The sequence below is a fragment of the Eufriesea mexicana genome, unplaced genomic scaffold (assembly GCF_001483705.2).
Source record: "Eufriesea mexicana isolate 0111107269 unplaced genomic scaffold, ASM148370v2 scaffold793, whole genome shotgun sequence".
Lineage (NCBI taxonomy): Eukaryota > Metazoa > Arthropoda > Insecta > Hymenoptera > Apidae > Eufriesea > Eufriesea mexicana.
Window position 1 is genome coordinate 520720 of NW_016908959.1, and position 19329 is coordinate 540048.

The following is a 19329-nucleotide window of genomic DNA, read 5'->3' on the forward strand; positions in this document are numbered from 1 at the left end:
GATTGATTTTTAAATCTTTACGATAAGTATATAATAATTGGAATGCTAACCAAAACAGTAATTTTAAAGCAGTAAAACATATACATACATTATATCAAAATATCAAAAATAAAATTAAAAAACAGTGTTATTTAATTATTATTATTATTTAATTAATTATCATTATCAGTATTATTAATAGGAATATTAATTATACATCATACACTTACTTTAAAAGCAATTTATAGAATGTTTTCCCATAATGGAAGCTGCTCTAAGCCTTACTGTCATTTTATTAGCATTATTTTTAAAATTGTATCATTTGGTATTTATAGTGCACTTTCAAATGCATATTAATTCTTATAATAAGTGTGAATATATAGACATTCATGTAACTGATACCATAATTTTATGCATTCATCATTATATTACAATCCTGTATACCATTATCAATAACAGACATTACCAGTAGTTTACACTATTAAAAAGATATTGCACCATTTTACTGAATTAGCACATCAATATTATGTATCACTAAATATTTATGTCTTACATTTATATAATCCTTTGTATTCACCACTGCTCACTGGTATCAAGGAACATGAGGTGCTGAATTTGAGTATTTGTTTATAATGTCATACTCAATTTTATCAGATAACTGTAATATCTGTGTTGTATGAATTGATTTATCGAATATTTGTCTCATTAATTTCTATTACTGAATATGATGATGTGATAGCTATTGTTTATAGGTACACATTATTACTTAATCGATTACTGAAGGTAATAAATATCGCCATGCAAGTTCTAAATCTTTACTGGTATCTGAGCAACGTCGATGAAGCTTATCTTCCGGCGGAAGTGTTACCATAGGAAATTCACCCTGTAAAAAATTATTTTACATTACATAACGATAAATAAGAAATAATTTCTATTTTTATATTACACTAGTCAGAAATAAAAGAAGACTCATACCAAACTTGCATCAGCCCACAATGTTTCTAAAATTTCTCTAAAGGTACATAGTTCTGTATAATTTGTGAAGTAAATAACCCAATCACCGCTACCTTCGTGTACTTCTCGACATGCGAACTCCTGGAAGTATTTTATGATAAAATAGAACTGTAAAATTGTTTTGATATACATAATTCCATTTATATACCAGTATACACCAAGATTGTTGAGTTAATGGTACTCTGAAAGCTGTGAGGTCTTCTACAGAAGCACAAGAAAGTGTTTGTCCACGTTGTTTACCAGGAAATACTTCTTTCATAACTACCAAATGCTTAGTAGTTGTAATAAGACTACATGGTAAAGGCCCTTTCTTTTCTGAAATATCGTACAATCCAGAAGCGCTTTGAACGAAACTTTGTAACCATTCAAATGCAACATATTCGTCTGGTGCGGCGAATTGAAACGCTTTATTCGGTTTTAAAAGTATTTCAAATGTGTGAGGACGATGAGAATTGGGAATTCTACGACAACCTTGACAAAGATCACCTTTCAATGGGATAGCTCTTTTCGGCAATCGCTGACTGGCATCCGTAAACATATAAACAACTCCACCTTTAAGAACAAAATATCCAGCCTCCCAAGGGTTAGTTGGAGTATTAGAATGAGTATTAAAATGTTGGTATGTATGTGGTCTATACATAAGATCTCCTTCTTTCATAGGACCACATGGCGTGCTAGGTGGTGACATATATTCATCTTCCATATAAATAAGATTATAGTGTTCGATTTTTTCATCCTGAAATATGTAATTGGATTTTGATAAAAAGAAAAAAAGGGAGGTAATAATAAATAAGTTTCTATTATTTTTTCAAAATAAAAACATTTACGTACAGAATGAACTGCGGTATCATAAAGAACTGAATGCCTTAAAATATGCATATCTTCGTAGCTTAACACTTTAACCGCCGGAAGTCTTGGTTTTATCGGAGATCTTCTTATAGCCATCTCCAAATGGGAAATTAACTCTGAAGTAGTTTGAGAACTTCCCGTAGAAAATAAATATTGCATCTCATAATCTGCATTGGATAATAGTATTGTTTGTGCATTTGGTCCAACCTAGAAAATATTCTATTTTAGTATTTAAATTTCAGAAGAGTAATATTGTTTTACCAAAATTTACCATAATAACATCTAATTCGTTATAAGGAATAACGAATTGATTACTATAAGTATGGTCCATTTTCGAACTAGTTAGATATAATGTTTTATCAGTTAGCAAAGCAATCATTGGTTTACTTTCCCCATTTGTCATGTATGAACTTCTAACTTTGTATACTTTATACAATTCTTCTGTTTTATCTCTATAAATATGTTTTTTAAAAAGTTCTCGCAACTTTAAACTAACTTTTTCTCCACTAAATTCTTGTTTTTCTGCTGCCACATTCTCTTGTATTTCTCGTTCAAGATCGTCATTGAATTCTCTAAAAGAATCATAGCTCGTTTTGACACCTTTTATATATAAAGGATTTGTTTTTTGAGACTTTTTACTTCTTTTAACTTCAAATTTTCTTTCTGTAATAGATTTCAAAAATCTACTCAATAACGATGTTTTAGACGGAGTTTGTCTTAAAGACGATGCTAATAATTTATTGCTATTTTCTCCTGTTAATATTGATGTCATATTACGTTTTTTTGATGGCAAAGCTAAATGTCTACTATTTCTACGTTCGTCAGTATCTGACATAGTAGTACTATCTACATCTGACCAATCGCTAGAATTCATATCTTTTTTTGAGTTAGATGGACAAGGCATCTGATCTTTAGTGGGAGGGTCTTCTATAATATTTCCGTATTCTTTTTCAACAATATAAGCTTCTTGCGCTTCATTTTCTTCTAATTCAATCTCCATTTTTGGTCTAAGTGCTTTTCCAGGATCTTCTTGACCCTCTGGCGCACCTCGTTCCGAAAGTGACAATCCACAAGCACACTTGCAATTGTTCTGACACGGAAATTGTTCACAAGTCTTTAAGGATCCTTTCTTTTCACAATCGCTATCAAATACACTCGATGATGAAGAGTAAGAGTAATAATCCGAGTGTATATTTCTGGAATTAATGTTTTTTTGAACATAAGGAGAATCTCCATGAGCACACCAACTATATCTCCCTTTTTGTGTATCCTTTCTCTGAACAGAATTCGGTGTTAAGAAACTCATGGAAAAGTCAGCATAACTTTCATCATCATCCAGTTTCATAGTTTTTAAGATATCTTCATGAAAACTGACGCGCTTTTTACTTTCCCCACGTTTTTTTTTACGTTGCCTACGTTGCACTATAGCTTCTGAACTAGAGGAAGATAAAATACTAGTGTCGGTCATATTAATAGTATTCAAGATACCATATGGTGGTTCTATATTTTCACAATCTGAAATGGTCATACTAAGCTCCAAAAGATTTGTATCATTGTTAATTACATATGAATTTCGAGGGTCAATATTCCTTTTAAAACTGTAACTACCATCACTATAATATGTAGTTCTTTTATTTAATTCTTTAACTCCATTATCATTTTTATTATTTATTTTATCTAACTTTGACTCGTCTAGACTTTTACTGTAAAAATCATAATCTTTTAAGGTATCCAAACTAGAACAGTTGAGCTCATTATCATCGAGTTTCCTAGTTAAGTTTTGATTCGCTATATCGCTTTTCGTCATCATTGCGGTCTGAAATTTAGTCACCATTCCAGGTGATTGTGTAGGAGTTTTTCCATCCTCACTGGAATCACTGGAACTAAAATTTTTATTGTCTTCTATACAATTATTCATCATTGCTTTGTACCTATTATTTCGGTACCTTGGAGTTTCTTCCAAATGGAAATCTTCCTGAAATCATCAACAAAAACATAATTTATATACATAAAAAAAAAAAAAAAATGAAATGTTTTAAATATATATTTTATTAAAAGTATACCTCCTTATAACTACTAGCATCTGTTTCATTAGCGAGATCCATATCACTGTCAAAAGCAACTCCACTGTCACCAGGAGAAGCCAAACTTGAAGAGACACTAGATGATCTGAGATGTAATGATAATATAGTCCCAGAAGGGTTTACACTCATAGGCCTTTGAGGCATATAATTGCAAATATCCAAATACGTGACATCCTGAATGATAAGTAATTAAAATTTATCACTTTAGCATAAAACTATTCTTTTATTTTTTAAGTAGTTTGATAAAATTCTTATTAATGCATATTCTTTCAATGAAACAAAAAAGTAGACCATAAAAATTGCACATTAGGAACTTCTGATAAAAATGGGTTTAATATGATTACAAATTGTTTGTAAAGGATTTTCCATGAACAAGCAAGAGAAGGGACATATAATGTATAAAAAATAGATTTATATGTATGATAACTTATTGCCCTTTAAATTCATAAAAACAGATTCTTCTTAACATACAATTCTTCCTAAGTGACAGTAGTAATTTATTGTTGAGATAATTGTAACCATGGGGTGATATTGATATCAACATAGAGAGTATAAAATAAAAATTACAAAACATATTCATGTAAAATGCTGACAACTGTACATTAATATCATCATTAAATTTGATCATGTCTGCACAATATGAAAGAATGTGGAAAGTATAAATACATTATATAATCATATTATTAAAATATTATTAAAATTTTATAAAAGTTTCATAGTATAATTCTACATACCAATTGCAATGTGAAAGACACATTTTCTAAGCCAGCAAGGAGATTAACTAATTGGTTAGTTTTATCTGCATCCCGAACAAGTGCATGTGGAAAGTATTGTTTCTTTAATGTTTTTGTATCTCGTAATAAGCAAGCTAAATAGCTTTCGAAGCTGCCTTCGCTAAGAGTATGATAAAGCCATGCTCTGCCTAAAAAATATAAAGGTATATTATAATTTGCTTCCATAGGTAATAAAATTTATGTCAAATTCACATATACCTTTTCCAATAGAAGTTAATACACTTTGGAGAGCATGAATTACAACAACAGTATCCTGATGGCTAAGTTCACGAGCGGTGCCCCAATAACCACGTCTCTCTACACGTAGTCCATGACGTAAAGCTCGATCTAACCAGTAGACCAACCAAGAATCCCCATCTAAGACTACTGTACCATATAAACTTTGAGCGTAAACCTAATAAATATAAATAAAAGTGTCTTATTTATTTTATGATATAATATAAATTTTTAATTTTTAATATTAATAATTTTAATATACAAATTTAATTAAATTTTTTATACTCATACTTCAATCTAATTTTCTGTCAATGTATAGAAAATTAATTTTGGGATTAAAATTGTATATTTAGTTAAAAAAATTGTCTAGGTATCTTAATAAGTATCTTCCATATAGTAATGTAACAAGTTTATATTTGTTTACTGACTTCTGCCATAAATATTAAACGAAATAATAAATATTAAATAATTACGACATCAATAATAACAGGTAGTCAAAATTAAGATACTGAAAGCAATTTTACAATAAAAGACTCATTGATCCCCGAGGATCTCACAGAACAGTATAAAATAATATACTTGACTGATAATTATACGAACAAAGAGGTAAAGGCACGTACGTCAGTGGAGGAGCCACGACGTGGAACAAGACGTTGAGTAAGTTGCAAGTGAGAAACGGGAAATCGTGGTGATGAGAGGAGCACATGTACTTCTTCAACACAGGTTCGCGTTCAAAAACAATAAAGATAATAAAACGCATTTAACTGTTAAATGTTTAACGCACAACCGAGCGTGTAAGTGCATGCCACTTCAGTTTCAGCTGTTTCGTCATGGTTAAGTATTTCAAGAAAGTCGATTTTATCTGCGAGGAAAAAGGAATGAAAATCTGTCTAAGTCATTTAAGAAGAGTTTCACAGGAAAGTAAGAAAAGGTCGTTAGTTTGGTATATATATCAAAATTCGCATTAGGAAAGCGCATATGTATGTATATAGACAACGTATGGCCTTGATACGTCGTCCCTATGTTGAAGCAGACAGCACTCACCAATTTGACAGCTTTGGTTAATTCCTGAAGAATTCTTCCTTTGGACAGTACCTTATCGGTACAAAGGTCCATATCTTCTTGACTCGGCATATCGATCTCTAATCTTACATGATTCTCGAAACGCGATAACAAAAATTTCGAAGAAAAAGAAAGGAAATGTTGAAGTCAGGAAAGATGAAAGACAGCTTCGACGCAACGTTGGTGGAGTCGCACTGAACATTCGCCGGGTAGACTCATTGATTTTAGCTGAGCGCAGGCCGGGCGCCAATATCAAACTCCTCTTTATAATCTGTCTTCCTTCTATTTTTTTTATTATTTGCGACACACTTGTTGGCTTTTTATTAACTATCGAACTGATGCGTAAACAGGACTGAATACCCATTTGGATAACAAATAATGAATACAATCGGTAAATAGACCGTTAATAAAAATAAGCATTTATTTTTTCATTATTACGTGCAAGGTGTAAGTTATTAAATTTGAGATTAAAATTCTATTCATTTAAATTTAATTAACAAGCAATATAAATCATAATTCTATACATAATTACTTTTTTCAGAAAATTCAATGTTAAATATAATTTTAGTGTAATTTCAACTTGAATTCACTTAATGGAATAAATTTTGCAAGACAATTTGCTATTTTATTAATATTAATCTCAACAAGAAGTAAACTATTATAATATGCAGTTTTTAAGAAACAAAATAATTGATCTAACTTTTATGTATATTTTAGGTCTTTTTAATTTATTACAAAATTAATACTTTAATGTAATCTTCATAATTAGTATGTTTCAATACTTTTATAGTTCGACTTTTTCAATATTTTAAATGTTCTAAAGTAACACCTGCTCACATCAGTAATAATTCTATGATTGTAACTTACCTACCACATTGTGCTATATACTGTGCAAAGATAACTTGTTGGATAGACTGTCTGATTGGCTGTAGAGCAATAGTGACGCCTCTATTCACACGTATTATTATTATTGGCTAAGTTGATCACATTTACAAGAGTATCATATAACAAAGAACGCGAAAGAAATATATCAAGGCAAAGTAAGATAGCGCATTAGAGAGTTGCATTGGCGTAATTAATTATTGTTTCGTTTATTGGCAAGAAGGTATCTTAAAGAAAAAAACATATTTTTGCATTTAATAAAATATAAATGCGCGGGCATCAAAGTTTTCAAATAAAGAATCATACATTTTTGACTTGTCGTGAGAACCCGTACGTTATTTGACAGAAACAAATATGTATATGATATTCAACCCTCAAAATTAAATTAACATTAAATTTTCTCAACGATTTTCACAAAAATAAAATTATTTATTTATTCTCTTAATATTCATAGGACTCAATATTCATATTTCTCTTATCAATTTTATGAAATATATGTATAACATCTTTTTAACAAAATAAGATACCCTTAGCCTCAATTTCAAGTGTTATGTATATGAAGATATAACGATTATAAAGTGTAATCGTTAAAAATCTAAAAGGGTTTTCTGGGGAAAATTAGGTGGACTATCGGATTACATTTGTATTGTGCCGTTCAGTTTATAGGTACTTAGTCAACGAATCATCTTCGCATATTACTTTACTTAAGTCGTAGATTTATTAATTTATCATGCATGCAAATAAAACATTCTTCTACACCATGATAAACAGAATGATTTTAATGGATCAATGAAATCCGTCATGGTAGGTCAAACGTATACGCATAACTATCGTTTTCTTATCGTAGTATGAAATAACATAAGCTTTTTTTAAGTACCTATATCGTATATTGCCTTTCTGGTGTCGATTTATGCTATTTTTAAATTTGACATATGTATCAGAAATTATTTTGAAAAAGAAAAAGATGCTAACAGTGTGTATCGAATGTATAATTATTTAACAAAAATGATTGAAATAGTAACAGTATATAACACAGTAATTCTATTATTTTTATTAATACCTTATTTAACATGCGATATATAATTATAAAATTTGAATTTTTATTTTGAAAAAAATTAGTTTCCAGAAATAAAAAATAAATTTTCATAAAATAAATTTAAAATTAGTTTGCAATATGAAAAAAATTCTGAGTTTATTTTATTAAAGTTTTAAAAAATAAATTATATTTGAAATAATAGATTAAAGATCTGAAATATGTAAAACTGTATAGTCAAAAAATGAGAAATTACATATTTTTTATCTTTTGCAGATTTTTAATTCTATATTTTCTTATTTGTATACTGCATACAGATTATCATGGGAAACAAAAATATTCTAACATTTGACATGACCAAGAATTACTAAAAAAGATAGCTGGTTCGATAATAATGGAATTTTCTACGATCGATAAAGCTTTTTTAATTTTATCAGCAGTATAATACTAATATGCATTGATAAATTTAAACATTGCATTTATTTATATTTTTTCATTTATATCTTAATACAGAAATTTAAAAAATATATTTATTTTTATGAAAATTTGTATGTACATATGCAAAACAAACTACTCGGTTAGTTCCTATGACTTACTTTAATACTTCCCTACGCATATATATTCAATGCACGGTACAAGTAATACAGATGAACAATTTATATTTTATGTTTTAAATAAACAAATATATTAATTGTTTATTTAGGACATATTTTAAACAGTTGTTTTTTCTTATTAAATTTCCCCCAAATGGAATGATTCATTTGAATAGACTATATTCATAGTATATTTTATGTTCCGTGCAATTTCAGTACTTACAAAATGTTACGTACTATTTTATAGAGGTGTAAAGAATATTCAGATAAAAAGTGCAAATGTAACTTTTAATATAATTTATAGAAACAATACTTAATATTATTAAATGCAACTTTCTTTTTGTGTACCGTTATGTCTAATTTTCCCGCAATACGTTTATCATCACAAAGAATTGTGGCGCCAAAGCAATATACGCGTAATTTCGTTTTTAGTGATTGTACGTGTTTAAAACAAAATTTTAAAGAATTTTTGAATAATTTGTCTGTATTGTGATAGTTTATTGTTACTACAAGATTATTTTATTTTTGAAACGCGTTATGTAGTTTTTGAACATCGTTATTTTATTTTTGTACGTAAGAACTTTATTTCATTTCATTTCATTATATTATTTATTGTTATTTTTCACCATTATATTTTATTTATAATTCTCTCAGTTGAAGAATTATGTCGGACCCTGGATTGTCGTTTGACGAGGAAACGCTCTCCCCAGATATCTTCAACGATGTAGATAACGTGACAAATAACCCTGTAAATTCTGATGATTGTAAGATATTAATTAAACATTTAATCTTGAAGATTCAATGTTCGGGAAAATTAAAACTGCGTGTATACTACATATGTATTATGTATATATAGCTCTGTATATTTTTCTTTAAATTAATCATTCATTTGTATTTCATTTCATAAAGCAAGCTCAATGTCCGTTGATGTTAATGAACCAGAACCTTTGGATGATGTTCCTGAATGGAAAGGTGTAAGCATGGATGAAATACGTAAAGGCTTAGGTGTATATGATTGCCAGGAGTTACCACCTATTTGTCCCTCTTCATCTCATATAGTTTTAATATCGGTGAGAAATAAGGTGAAGAAATATTTTTCAGTGATATTAATGGATTTTAAGTTGAGAATTATTTTAAATAGTTACCATTACCTGCACGTGGAATACCAAAACCATATCCTACACATCAAATAGAAAAATGGTGTCAGGATTATGTTAGGATGCCACATTCAAAACATAGTGTGTATCCAATAGACGAGGCAAGTGAATAATAACATAATATGTGAAATTTAATGTTATTTTTATTCCTATTTTTATGAATAATATAGTAATTGATTTCATATTTTATTATAGAATGGATCTAGGCGTTGTCGAAACAGATGGGAAATAATACAGAAATCATTACTTCAAAATTTTGTTTCTACCATTCAGCTAGAAAATGCAATACTTTCTTATAATCACATATATGCACAACGTTGGGATTTTACTGCATTACATCATTTTTTTTTTGAGGTAACATCTTGAATTTTATATAACTTTCTCAATTTGTATCTTTTGAATATTTTTTATAAAATAATTTCATATTAAAGGTACTGGATGAAGAGGAAGCAAATATTTTCTTTGAAGTGTTGATGCCCAAAATGGTTCAACTTGCTTTGCAACTTCCTGTTTTGGTAACTGGTTCAGTACCTCTTTTAAAACGTCACACTAATGGCACAATTAGTCTTAGCCAATTACAGATAGCATCTTTACTAGCTAATGCATTTTTCTGTACATTTCCAAGACGTAACTCAACTAATCCACAGTCAGAATATGGAAGATATCCTTACATCAATTTCAATAGGTATTTTATTTTGCATTCATAGATTAAAATAAAGTCGAATATAATCATTAGCTACAATTTTATAAACAACAATAACAACAACAACAACAATAATAATATAAATAGTTATTACATTTAATACATTAATGTGTACATTTACATAGGTTATTTTCAGCATATAAGGAGGGAAAGTTGATTAAGTGTGAGTCAGTAATGGAAAAAATGAAATGTATATTTCATTATTTTCGGAGAGTAACAGCTAAAGGTGGGTACGTTAAAGTTTATTTAATGAAACATAACTAGAGGATTAATACATTATTTATTATAATTTTTCCATAGAGCAGCCCCAGAGGGTGTAGTAACAATTCAACGGCGTTATATCCCTAAGACTGATTGTCCAAAATGGGATGAACAAGTACAAAAGCTATTACCTCTACATATTACAAGTAAAGGAACTATAGAAACAGAAGGCACTGGGTTTTTGCAAGTGGATTTTGCTAACAAGTAGCTTATACTTTTATAATTAGTGTCAAAGCATGTTGTTATTTATTGTTATAAAAATTTGATATCTTTGTAGATATGTGGGTGGTGGTGTTCTTGGACTGGGATGTGTGCAAGAAGAAATAAGATTTGTAATATGTCCTGAACTAATGGTAACAATGCTTGTTACGGAAGAATTAGATGATACTGAAGCATTAATTGTCAGTGGTGTTGAAAGATATAGTAAATACAAAGGATACAGTAATAGTTTTAAATGGATGGGAGATTATGTTGATGAAACTCCTAAAGACAGTAGTGGAAGACGATTGACATCTATTGTTGCGATCGATGCCCTTTATTTTACGCATCCACAATCGCAATTCAGTATAAGTAATATAACAAGAGAACTTAATAAGGTTTAAAATTAATTATGATTTACATATAGGGTAATTAATTGTGTGATATTTAGCACTTTTATATTTTATAGGCATATGTAGGATTCGTCGGTTGTGAAGGTAGTAAAAGTAATCTTCCAGCTATTGCAACTGGAAACTGGGGATGTGGTGCATTTCGTGGAAATCCAAAATTGAAAGTTTTATTACAATTAATGGCTGCTGCTGTAGCAGGTCGATCAATGGTCTATTTCACATTTGGGGATGCACATTTACGAGATGATATTGCTGAAATGTACATGCACTTTGTAAAACATGAAATAAATATAGGTATAGGCATATTGAAGTATCTTTTACATATTTAAAAGATGTAGAAAAATTTATTAGATTATATTTCTTTTAGCTTATATTTTTTCATTGTTAGTGCAGTATCAAGAATTTGCACCAACAGGGAAGTTAGATTTTTATCGTTTTTTATATAATCGAAGTAAAGTAAAACCAATTACTCAACATTTAAATAAAAATATCCATACGAAAATTTCTATAACGAAGGAAGTTGTTTTTAGAAAAAGTAAAAGTGTTAATAATGGAGAGAAAAGATCTTTTCATTTGGATATCAAGAAATATCCAGAAACAGAAGAAGAAAAAATACAAGGTTGGTTAGCTAATATTGATGAAGATGCTGTAAGTAAAAGGAAAACAGAGATTCTAAAAGAAGAATATATAGATGTTAAAAGAATTGTGGAAAAAGAACAAATTCAGAGCAAAGATAATATAAAGAAAAAAGATGGACAAATTCACGATAATGATAGTATAGAGAAAAAAAGGAAACAATCTTTATGGAAAGTTTTAGAAGATACGTCGCAAACTAAAACAACTCAAGAACATCGATTATCTGGTTTGGAATTATTAGATACAAAGCAGGAGCTTTTTTCACAATACTCGAATAATGGTTGTAGTGAATCGACCAAAGATGAAAATTGTCAATCAGCGACGATTCCTATAAATTTACAGAATACATATGAATCAATCCAAACTTCAAGTGGAAATTCTATAATTCCAAAGAAACATGATTCACCAACTAAAAAAGTTGGACAAAAAAAAATTTCAGACTTCTTTCAACGAACAAGTTAAAAATGTTTAAGTATTTAAAAATAAAAAGTTCTTTTATTAAATTACATTTTGAGACAAGACTTTCTGAATATACGTACTTTGTATATAATGTAATAATATAAGAATAAATAAAAAAAGTAATTAATTTTGCAAATGTGCTTTATTACTAAGATATATATTTCTATATTACTATATACATTAGTAATTAATGTAGCTTTAGGTATGAACGTATGTATAAGATCATATTTAATTCCTTTTTTTTTTATACATTTTTTATAATTTCAAAGTTTTTTACTACAATAAAGTAATATGCAAAATGAGATAATTTTCTATTATATATAATAAATACTAAGAACTAATACAGATTCAAAAAATGAACAGATCTGTGATTATTAACAGTCACGTGATACTTATCGACGTATCGTGTTGGCTGTGGACCGAAGAAATCGTCGAATATGAAGATGGCTGCTGCCACTGAAATATTAAATACTCTCACTGAAAGAGCACTTTTCCAAAAGAAAATGTAGGATTTTTCGGCTTGTGACGCGTTGCAGGTAATAATTAATTTATTATTAGCGAATACGGTGCATGTTCGCACAACGGTATTCGAGTCTTATTTGTAAGAATCGTGGGCGGTTACGAAAAGTCATTGTAACTTTACTCTAACTTGACATTTTGACAGGAGATAGACGTAAATATTGAACAGAGTGTTCGATGAAGAGTAGTGTCACCGATTGAAAATATAGAAATTATTATGACATGTGTACGAAAAATTGATTAATGCGTATAATGGACCAAAAAATAATATTTCGACTTGTCTTACACAACAATGTGCCATTTTCACATGTTATATGTTCTCCGATATGTTAACGTTTCAAATAATAGCATAATAAGTGCTTAAACAAATCGTGCTACCGTATATTAATTCTTATACATTTTAAATCTCTGTCTTGAAAGATTCATTTATTACTTTCAGACAATATCTGTTTTTTATATCATAGAGCAATATAAGACTGAACATTTTATAATTTTTAATATTACTACTATATCTACATCTATTTATGTTTTCTTTTTCCGGAATTTTTTTTGGTATACTTCTCTATAATTAATTAATTTATTTATAATAGTGAGATAGTAATAATTAGAAAAAATTTGTTTTTGCACAAAAATTTGTGTAATTGCTGTTATTAATACTATGGAAATTAATAAATTACAATTTTGTACTTTACAGATATTATGCATATATAAGTATACATATATTTACTTTATAATGTCACAGCTAATTACAAATTGTTTTGAAGTAGCATTTTCTACAATAAATTCAATAGTTATTTATATTAAATATCTGTCATTTTATGTATATCTTATATTTATAATATTGAAAGAATCTACTTACATAAATCTTTGTAATATTATTTATATTTTCCCACTATGTGTTTCATATGTTATCAGTGTATTAAAAATATAGATATTTTATGAAATGTATAATATATATAAAGATATTAATATGTTTAATATTCAACATAGTATGAATGATGTAAGTTAAAAATATGTTAATTTCATATTTTTTGTTTAATTTAACATAAAAATTTTATATTTCAATATTTATATATATTAATTTGTGTGCTTTCAGCAAATATTAAGTATGAACATAATGCGTAAACTACGAGGGGGTACCAGTGTCGGAGGTATGGGTTCTAGCAGTACTGGTGGTTTAGATGATTGTACTGGAAGTACAAACCCTCAACATACTGCTTTAGGTCTTATGCACCTTAAAAAGCTTTTTTCTGAATATACCCATCCTCCACACCCCCTTTTAGATGCTGAACGTAATGATAAATTATACAATATGTTGCCATTATTTTGCAAAGTAAGTATTTGCCACTTTAATGTTTGTTACATATATATTAAATGAATAAAAGTTCAACCAATTTCTTTTTTTTAACTAAATTATTAACTTGTATTAATATTTAGGTATTTGGATCTAGTCCAACAGGAGATATGAGTGAAAAGTTTTGGGACATTTTGGCATTTACACAACAAGTATCTAAATTAATGGTATTTGAAATTAGTAGAAGAGCAAGCAATCAGAGTACTGAAACTGCAAGCTGTGCCATTGTCAAATTTTTAGAAATTGAAAATAGTGAAGAATCGAGTAATGGTTGGATGTTATTGTCTGCATTAAATTTACTTGCAGCAGGTGATACCTCTGTAATACAGGTATACACTTTAGTTACAGTTTATTATTTTAATTATTTCAGTTATATAGTTTGAGCATATTGAAATATTTATTTTTATCAGGCAATGACTACTGCTTCTGTTCCATCAACATTGGTAAAATGTTTGTATCTGTTTTTTGATTTACCTGAAATGATTGATGATGAAGCTGATATTACGGATACAAATAGCGAATTTACTCCGAAACAGCGTCGAATATTGTTACAAAAGATATTTGTTCAAGTAAAAATTTTTCATACATTTTAGTATCTTCAAGAAATTTTCATTTGGATAAGTAATCTAATACTAATTTACAGTTATTGGTGAGATTATGTAGTCATCCATATCCAGCAGAAGAACTTGCTCGCAAGGATGATCTAACTTTATTATTCTCAGCAATAACTAGCTGGTGTCCTCACTATAATGTGATGTGGCGCAAAAGTGCGGCAGAAGTATTAATGACATTGTCTCGACATGGACTTACCCAAAATGTAGTAAGCTACATTCATAGTAAGTATAATTTTAAACTTATCCTGCTTAATCACAAATCTAATACATTTTTCATATTTATTTTATACAATTTAACATATTGTTTTTAATTGTAGATAAAGGATGTATAGCATTATGTGTTGATAATATGCAACGTGTACCTGAGCTAGCACCATTGGAAGTGGTAGAAATGTTTGTTACAGTATTTTGTTTTTTGAAAGATTCTAGTGAAGTATCTCAAACACTTCTGGACGATTTTCGTGCTTGTCAAGGATATATCTTTTTATCAGAGTTTTTATTAAAGTAAGAATGATCTAACTTCAATAATATTAGTCACTGTAATTTTTAATTTATAAATTTTACGAATTATCAATTTTACAAATATTACAAATATTTATGATTTGTAGACATGCTCCATCAAGACTAGAACAAGATAGTAGAGCAGAGGCACAAGATGCTATTCGGAATTTAGTGCTTATGTTAGCATCTTTAACAATGTGTGGTCATACAGAATTAAAACCAAGTCAAGCTAGTATGGGATCATTATTTCAAATGCTTGGTTTTACTTTACCTCAACCAAGTAATAGAGGTACAAATAATTTAACATATACTTTTAAATTACCTTAATATTATTTAAAAGAGCATAGTAAAGTGAGTATATCAAATAGAGCATATCAAGTAAGAGCATATTAAGAGTATAAATTATGTTAAAACATATACTCTTTTAAATAAACTATGCCTAAATATTATTTTTATAGGTGGAAGTGTTCGAAATATTCAAGCATTCCAAGTATTACAATCTGTATTTGTAAAGTCTAATTCACCACTTTTGTGTTGTACGATTCTTGATGCAATATCTAGTGTATATCATAGTGACAATGCCAATTATTTTATACTTGAAGGACAAAATACGTTATCTCAATTTGCAGAAAAAATTCACTTAAAAAATCAAGAAATTCAAGAAAAATTTTTTCAGCTATTAGAATTTATAGTATTTCAACTTAATTTTGTGCCTTGTAAGGAACTCATATCCTTATCTATACTACTTAAAACAAATAATTCAACCAGTTGCAGTATCTTATGCATGGGAACACTTCTTAGTATACTCAGGTAATAAGCATTTGTTTAATTATGTTTAGGTTATATACTATTATACTATTAGTGATTTTGAAAAATGTATCTTTCCAGACATAATAATATATTTAAAGATGTATATAGAGAAGTGGGTATGTTAGAAGTTTTTGTTACATGTCTTCATCGATATGCAACTTTACTCAAAGATAAACAAGCTGCACATGATCAAGGATTAGGTAGTATTTTCGTACTTTATTTATATATATATATGCATAACAAATGAACAAATAAACACTATTTTTCCAGAGTATAAAATCTGTCAAGAAGATGAACGATTGGGTGCCTTAGTAATGGAAGCCTTGACGACGTTATTGGCAGGCAATGTCCAAAATGCTAATGTCTTTAGGGAATGCAGTGGAGCACGGTGTGCTCATAATCTTGTGCCCTACTTAGACTGTCGATATCCTGCACTTGGTATTGTTAGAGAATTAATTCTTAGTGCAGGAGGAGATGATGACATGGCTACATTACTAGGTGTTATGCATTCAGCACCTTCTAATGCCTTAATCTTAAAGACACATATATTGAAAGTTAGTTTATTGATATTAATATCAATCTTCAAGTTCTTAAGCATTATTATAAAATATAATATAATTTTTTAGTCTTTATTGGCTTGTTTGAGAGAATCTCATCGAACTAGGACTGTTTTTCGAAAAGTAGGAGGCTTCGTATATGTGATGTCCGTTTTAGTATCCTTGGAATCTCAATTAGGTACACAGAGATCAGAGAATACAGAACCTTGTAACGATATAATAAAAAGAACACCACAGGAAGAAGTACAGTTACTAACTCTTTTACACGTTGTATTTCACACCATAAGTACAGCTATGAGATTTGAACCAGCAAATGCAAAATTTTTCCATCATGAAGTAAATATTTAGACGTAAATATTAGATTTTAAATAATATAATGCATCTATATAATATTCATCCTACAGATTTGTCAATCAAGTTTGTGTGACACTTTACGACTTCTTGGGTGTTTCTCAACGCAGACGAAACTTACTGAAATAGATATAATACCAACTACGAATTACCATAACATGTTATCATCACTGTTTACTGGAAGTGTACTAGAACCCGTATTTCCAGATGTTATACCAAAGACATTAGCATATGCATGTTTATTATTGCGACTTCTATATGATGTAGCACTTGATTCCTTTGATAAGCCAAATTTGGCAGGTTTAGGAATGAGATCACCAAATCATAAGCAAAATAGTGTTGAGGTGATTTATTAATGAATTATATAATATATATCAATGCTATTCAATTAATAAACTAAATATAATTTCATTTTTAGCAACAAAAATCTATTGAGTCTCCGGGAAGCGGGAAGAGAAGTGTTATAAACTCCTTAAATTTAAATCCACCTACTCCTGAACCAATTGTAGTTCATCCTGGTATAGTTGTTGGAATGCTACATTTACTTCCATCAATCTCAGAATCATCTAATCCACAAATGGCTTTAGCTTTACAACTATATGTTGCTGAAATTATCAAGAGTTTAGTGCGATCTGAGAGAAATCAACAAATAATGTGTGATGCTGGAATGGCGGGTGAATTATTATCTGTAGGTAGAACTGCTTTGCAAGATGAAACACATCCTTTACATCAACCATTACAATATATTATAGAAAGACTTGCAGCACAATCTTTAGAACCACGAGATTTAAGGTAAGATATAAAGTGAAATGAAAGAAAACTATTGTTGTCATATATGTAACGTTTGTTATGTATTACTATGTGGAATTCTTCTGATTTTAGAGAATTTTTGCGGTTGGGTGATCCATTGTGCTGTATTTCACTTGATGACATTGAACCAAATAAACCTCGAGGTGGACCTGTGCCACTAACACGTATTAAAACTTTAGTATCTATGACAACACCAAAGGATTTTCGTGCACATGGTTCTTGTACTTTACCACCTTTTGTAGAACTTGATATGAGTGCAGAAGGATTTGCATGTTTATATTTACCTAGTGTTGCACCACAAAGTACAACTCCACCTACAGTTGTAGCTGCTGATAGTAGTGTACTTGGTGGAATTGGTTCTGGTAAATTTTAAATATCTTTAGGGTGCAAGTATTAAAAATTGTGGACATTTTTATTAATGTATTCATTGTATGAAAAATTTTTAGGTGATAGATTATTTCCACCACAAACTGGTTTAACTTATAGTACATGGATATGTGTTGATAAATTTAGTGACCCTAGAACTGATCCTCATTGTGTACGGTTGCTGACATTAGTTCGTACTCCACAATCAGCAAGAGATTTAATTTGCTTGACTGCTGTGCTTAGTGCAAGAGATAAAGCTATTATTATATCTACACAGGAAACACCGATGCCACAAAGTGAGTTTTATTAATGTCTTAATATGTATCATTAATAATATATATGTAATACCTAAAATATAATTAATTTTATTAAAATTTCAGATCTAGGTGAATGGGAACCAGAAGGTACTGGTGAATGTGGTGCAAGAGTCTGGTGTCCAGATTTGCTTCATGAAGGCCAGTGGCATCATATAGCTATTGTACTAAATCGTGCTGTTTTAAAAAATTCAAGTTTCTCGCTATATTTGGATGGACAACATATTCATAGCCAAAAACTACATTATATTACGCAAGTTCCAGGGGGAGGAGCAGCAAATTTGACAGTAGCATCTCCAGTATATGGCTATATAGGAACACCACCTTGTTGGCGACGATATTCTAGACTAACCTGGAAACAAGGACCATGTCACTTAATAGAAGAAGTATTTAACTCTCAAAACATAACAACATTATTTAAATTAGGTCCTCATTATATGGGAAGTTTACAAGCTCCACAATTGTCAGGTATCAATATTAATTTTATATAAAGTTATAATAATTATAATTATGATTTTCATTTACATAAAAATATTAAATTTTGTTACAGGACAAGAACCTTTAATGCCTCTTGTTGCAGAAGAAAAAGTTGTGTTTGGATTAAATGCTAAAGCAATGTCTCAGTTAACATTAGCTAAAATTAGGAAAGTTTATAGTCGGGCTGATAATAAATCTATTGCTAAACAAGTATGTACACTTATCTGTATCTATAAATATGTGTTATAATTATTAATTAAATAATATTATTTTTGACAGCTTGGTATGTCATCACATGAAAATGCTACTCCTATTAGAGTTCTTCA

The 19329-nt window shown here is 29.3% G+C and overlaps 3 protein-coding genes across 5 annotated transcripts in view; 2 read left to right on the forward strand and 1 right to left on the reverse strand.

The window, feature by feature from the left end:
* Positions 1–472: 472 nt before the first annotated feature.
* Positions 473–6181, reverse strand: prd1 (pleckstrin homology domain-containing protein pruning defect 1). 3 transcript variants are annotated; one of them, XM_017899154.1, is made up of 10 exons: positions 5981–6181; positions 4919–5114; positions 4661–4848; positions 3906–4100; positions 3789–3817; positions 2114–3725; positions 1825–2049; positions 1142–1729; positions 955–1074; positions 473–862 (listed from the first exon to the last, which is right to left on the reverse strand). In XM_017899154.1, exons 1-10 carry the CDS (start codon positions 6068–6070, stop codon positions 746–748), a joined length of 3360 nt encoding a protein of 1119 aa, XP_017754643.1. In that variant the 5' UTR covers positions 6071–6181; the 3' UTR covers positions 473–745. The 3 variants fall into 3 exon arrangements, with proteins under 3 accessions (XP_017754643.1, XP_017754642.1, XP_017754641.1); XM_017899153.1 differs by having other exon boundaries at positions 2114–3817; positions 6032–6181; XM_017899152.1 differs by having other exon boundaries at positions 2114–3817.
* A 2844-nt stretch (positions 6182–9025) lies between these two features.
* LOC108546873 (poly(ADP-ribose) glycohydrolase) lies at positions 9026–12333 on the forward strand. Its single transcript, XM_017899156.1, has 11 exons — positions 9026–9075; positions 9161–9270; positions 9416–9576; positions 9648–9764; positions 9859–10017; positions 10095–10348; positions 10492–10592; positions 10672–10831; positions 10905–11223; positions 11295–11529; positions 11603–12333. Exons 2-11 carry the CDS (start codon positions 9171–9173, stop codon positions 12331–12333), a joined length of 2337 nt encoding a protein of 778 aa, XP_017754645.1. The 5' UTR covers positions 9026–9075; positions 9161–9170.
* Positions 12334–13829: 1496 nt separating this feature from the next.
* bchs (WD repeat and FYVE domain containing 3 bchs) overlaps positions 13830–19329 on the forward strand; it is a 16550-nt gene continuing 11050 nt past the window's right edge. The window contains exons 1-18 of the mRNA XM_017899155.1: positions 13830–13849; positions 13946–14182; positions 14287–14532; positions 14614–14772; positions 14847–15039; positions 15135–15321; positions 15426–15607; positions 15777–16128; positions 16207–16328; positions 16399–16682; positions 16755–17021; positions 17090–17380; positions 17455–17828; positions 17919–18208; positions 18293–18508; positions 18593–18994; positions 19077–19213; positions 19283–19326. Of these exons, the coding sequence (XP_017754644.1) occupies positions 13841–13849; positions 13946–14182; positions 14287–14532; positions 14614–14772; positions 14847–15039; positions 15135–15321; positions 15426–15607; positions 15777–16128; positions 16207–16328; positions 16399–16682; positions 16755–17021; positions 17090–17380; positions 17455–17828; positions 17919–18208; positions 18293–18508; positions 18593–18994; positions 19077–19213; positions 19283–19326 (3992 nt within the window). The 5' untranslated portion in view covers positions 13830–13840. The remainder of the gene's footprint in view (positions 13850–13945; positions 14183–14286; positions 14533–14613; positions 14773–14846; positions 15040–15134; positions 15322–15425; positions 15608–15776; positions 16129–16206; positions 16329–16398; positions 16683–16754; positions 17022–17089; positions 17381–17454; positions 17829–17918; positions 18209–18292; positions 18509–18592; positions 18995–19076; positions 19214–19282; positions 19327–19329) is intronic.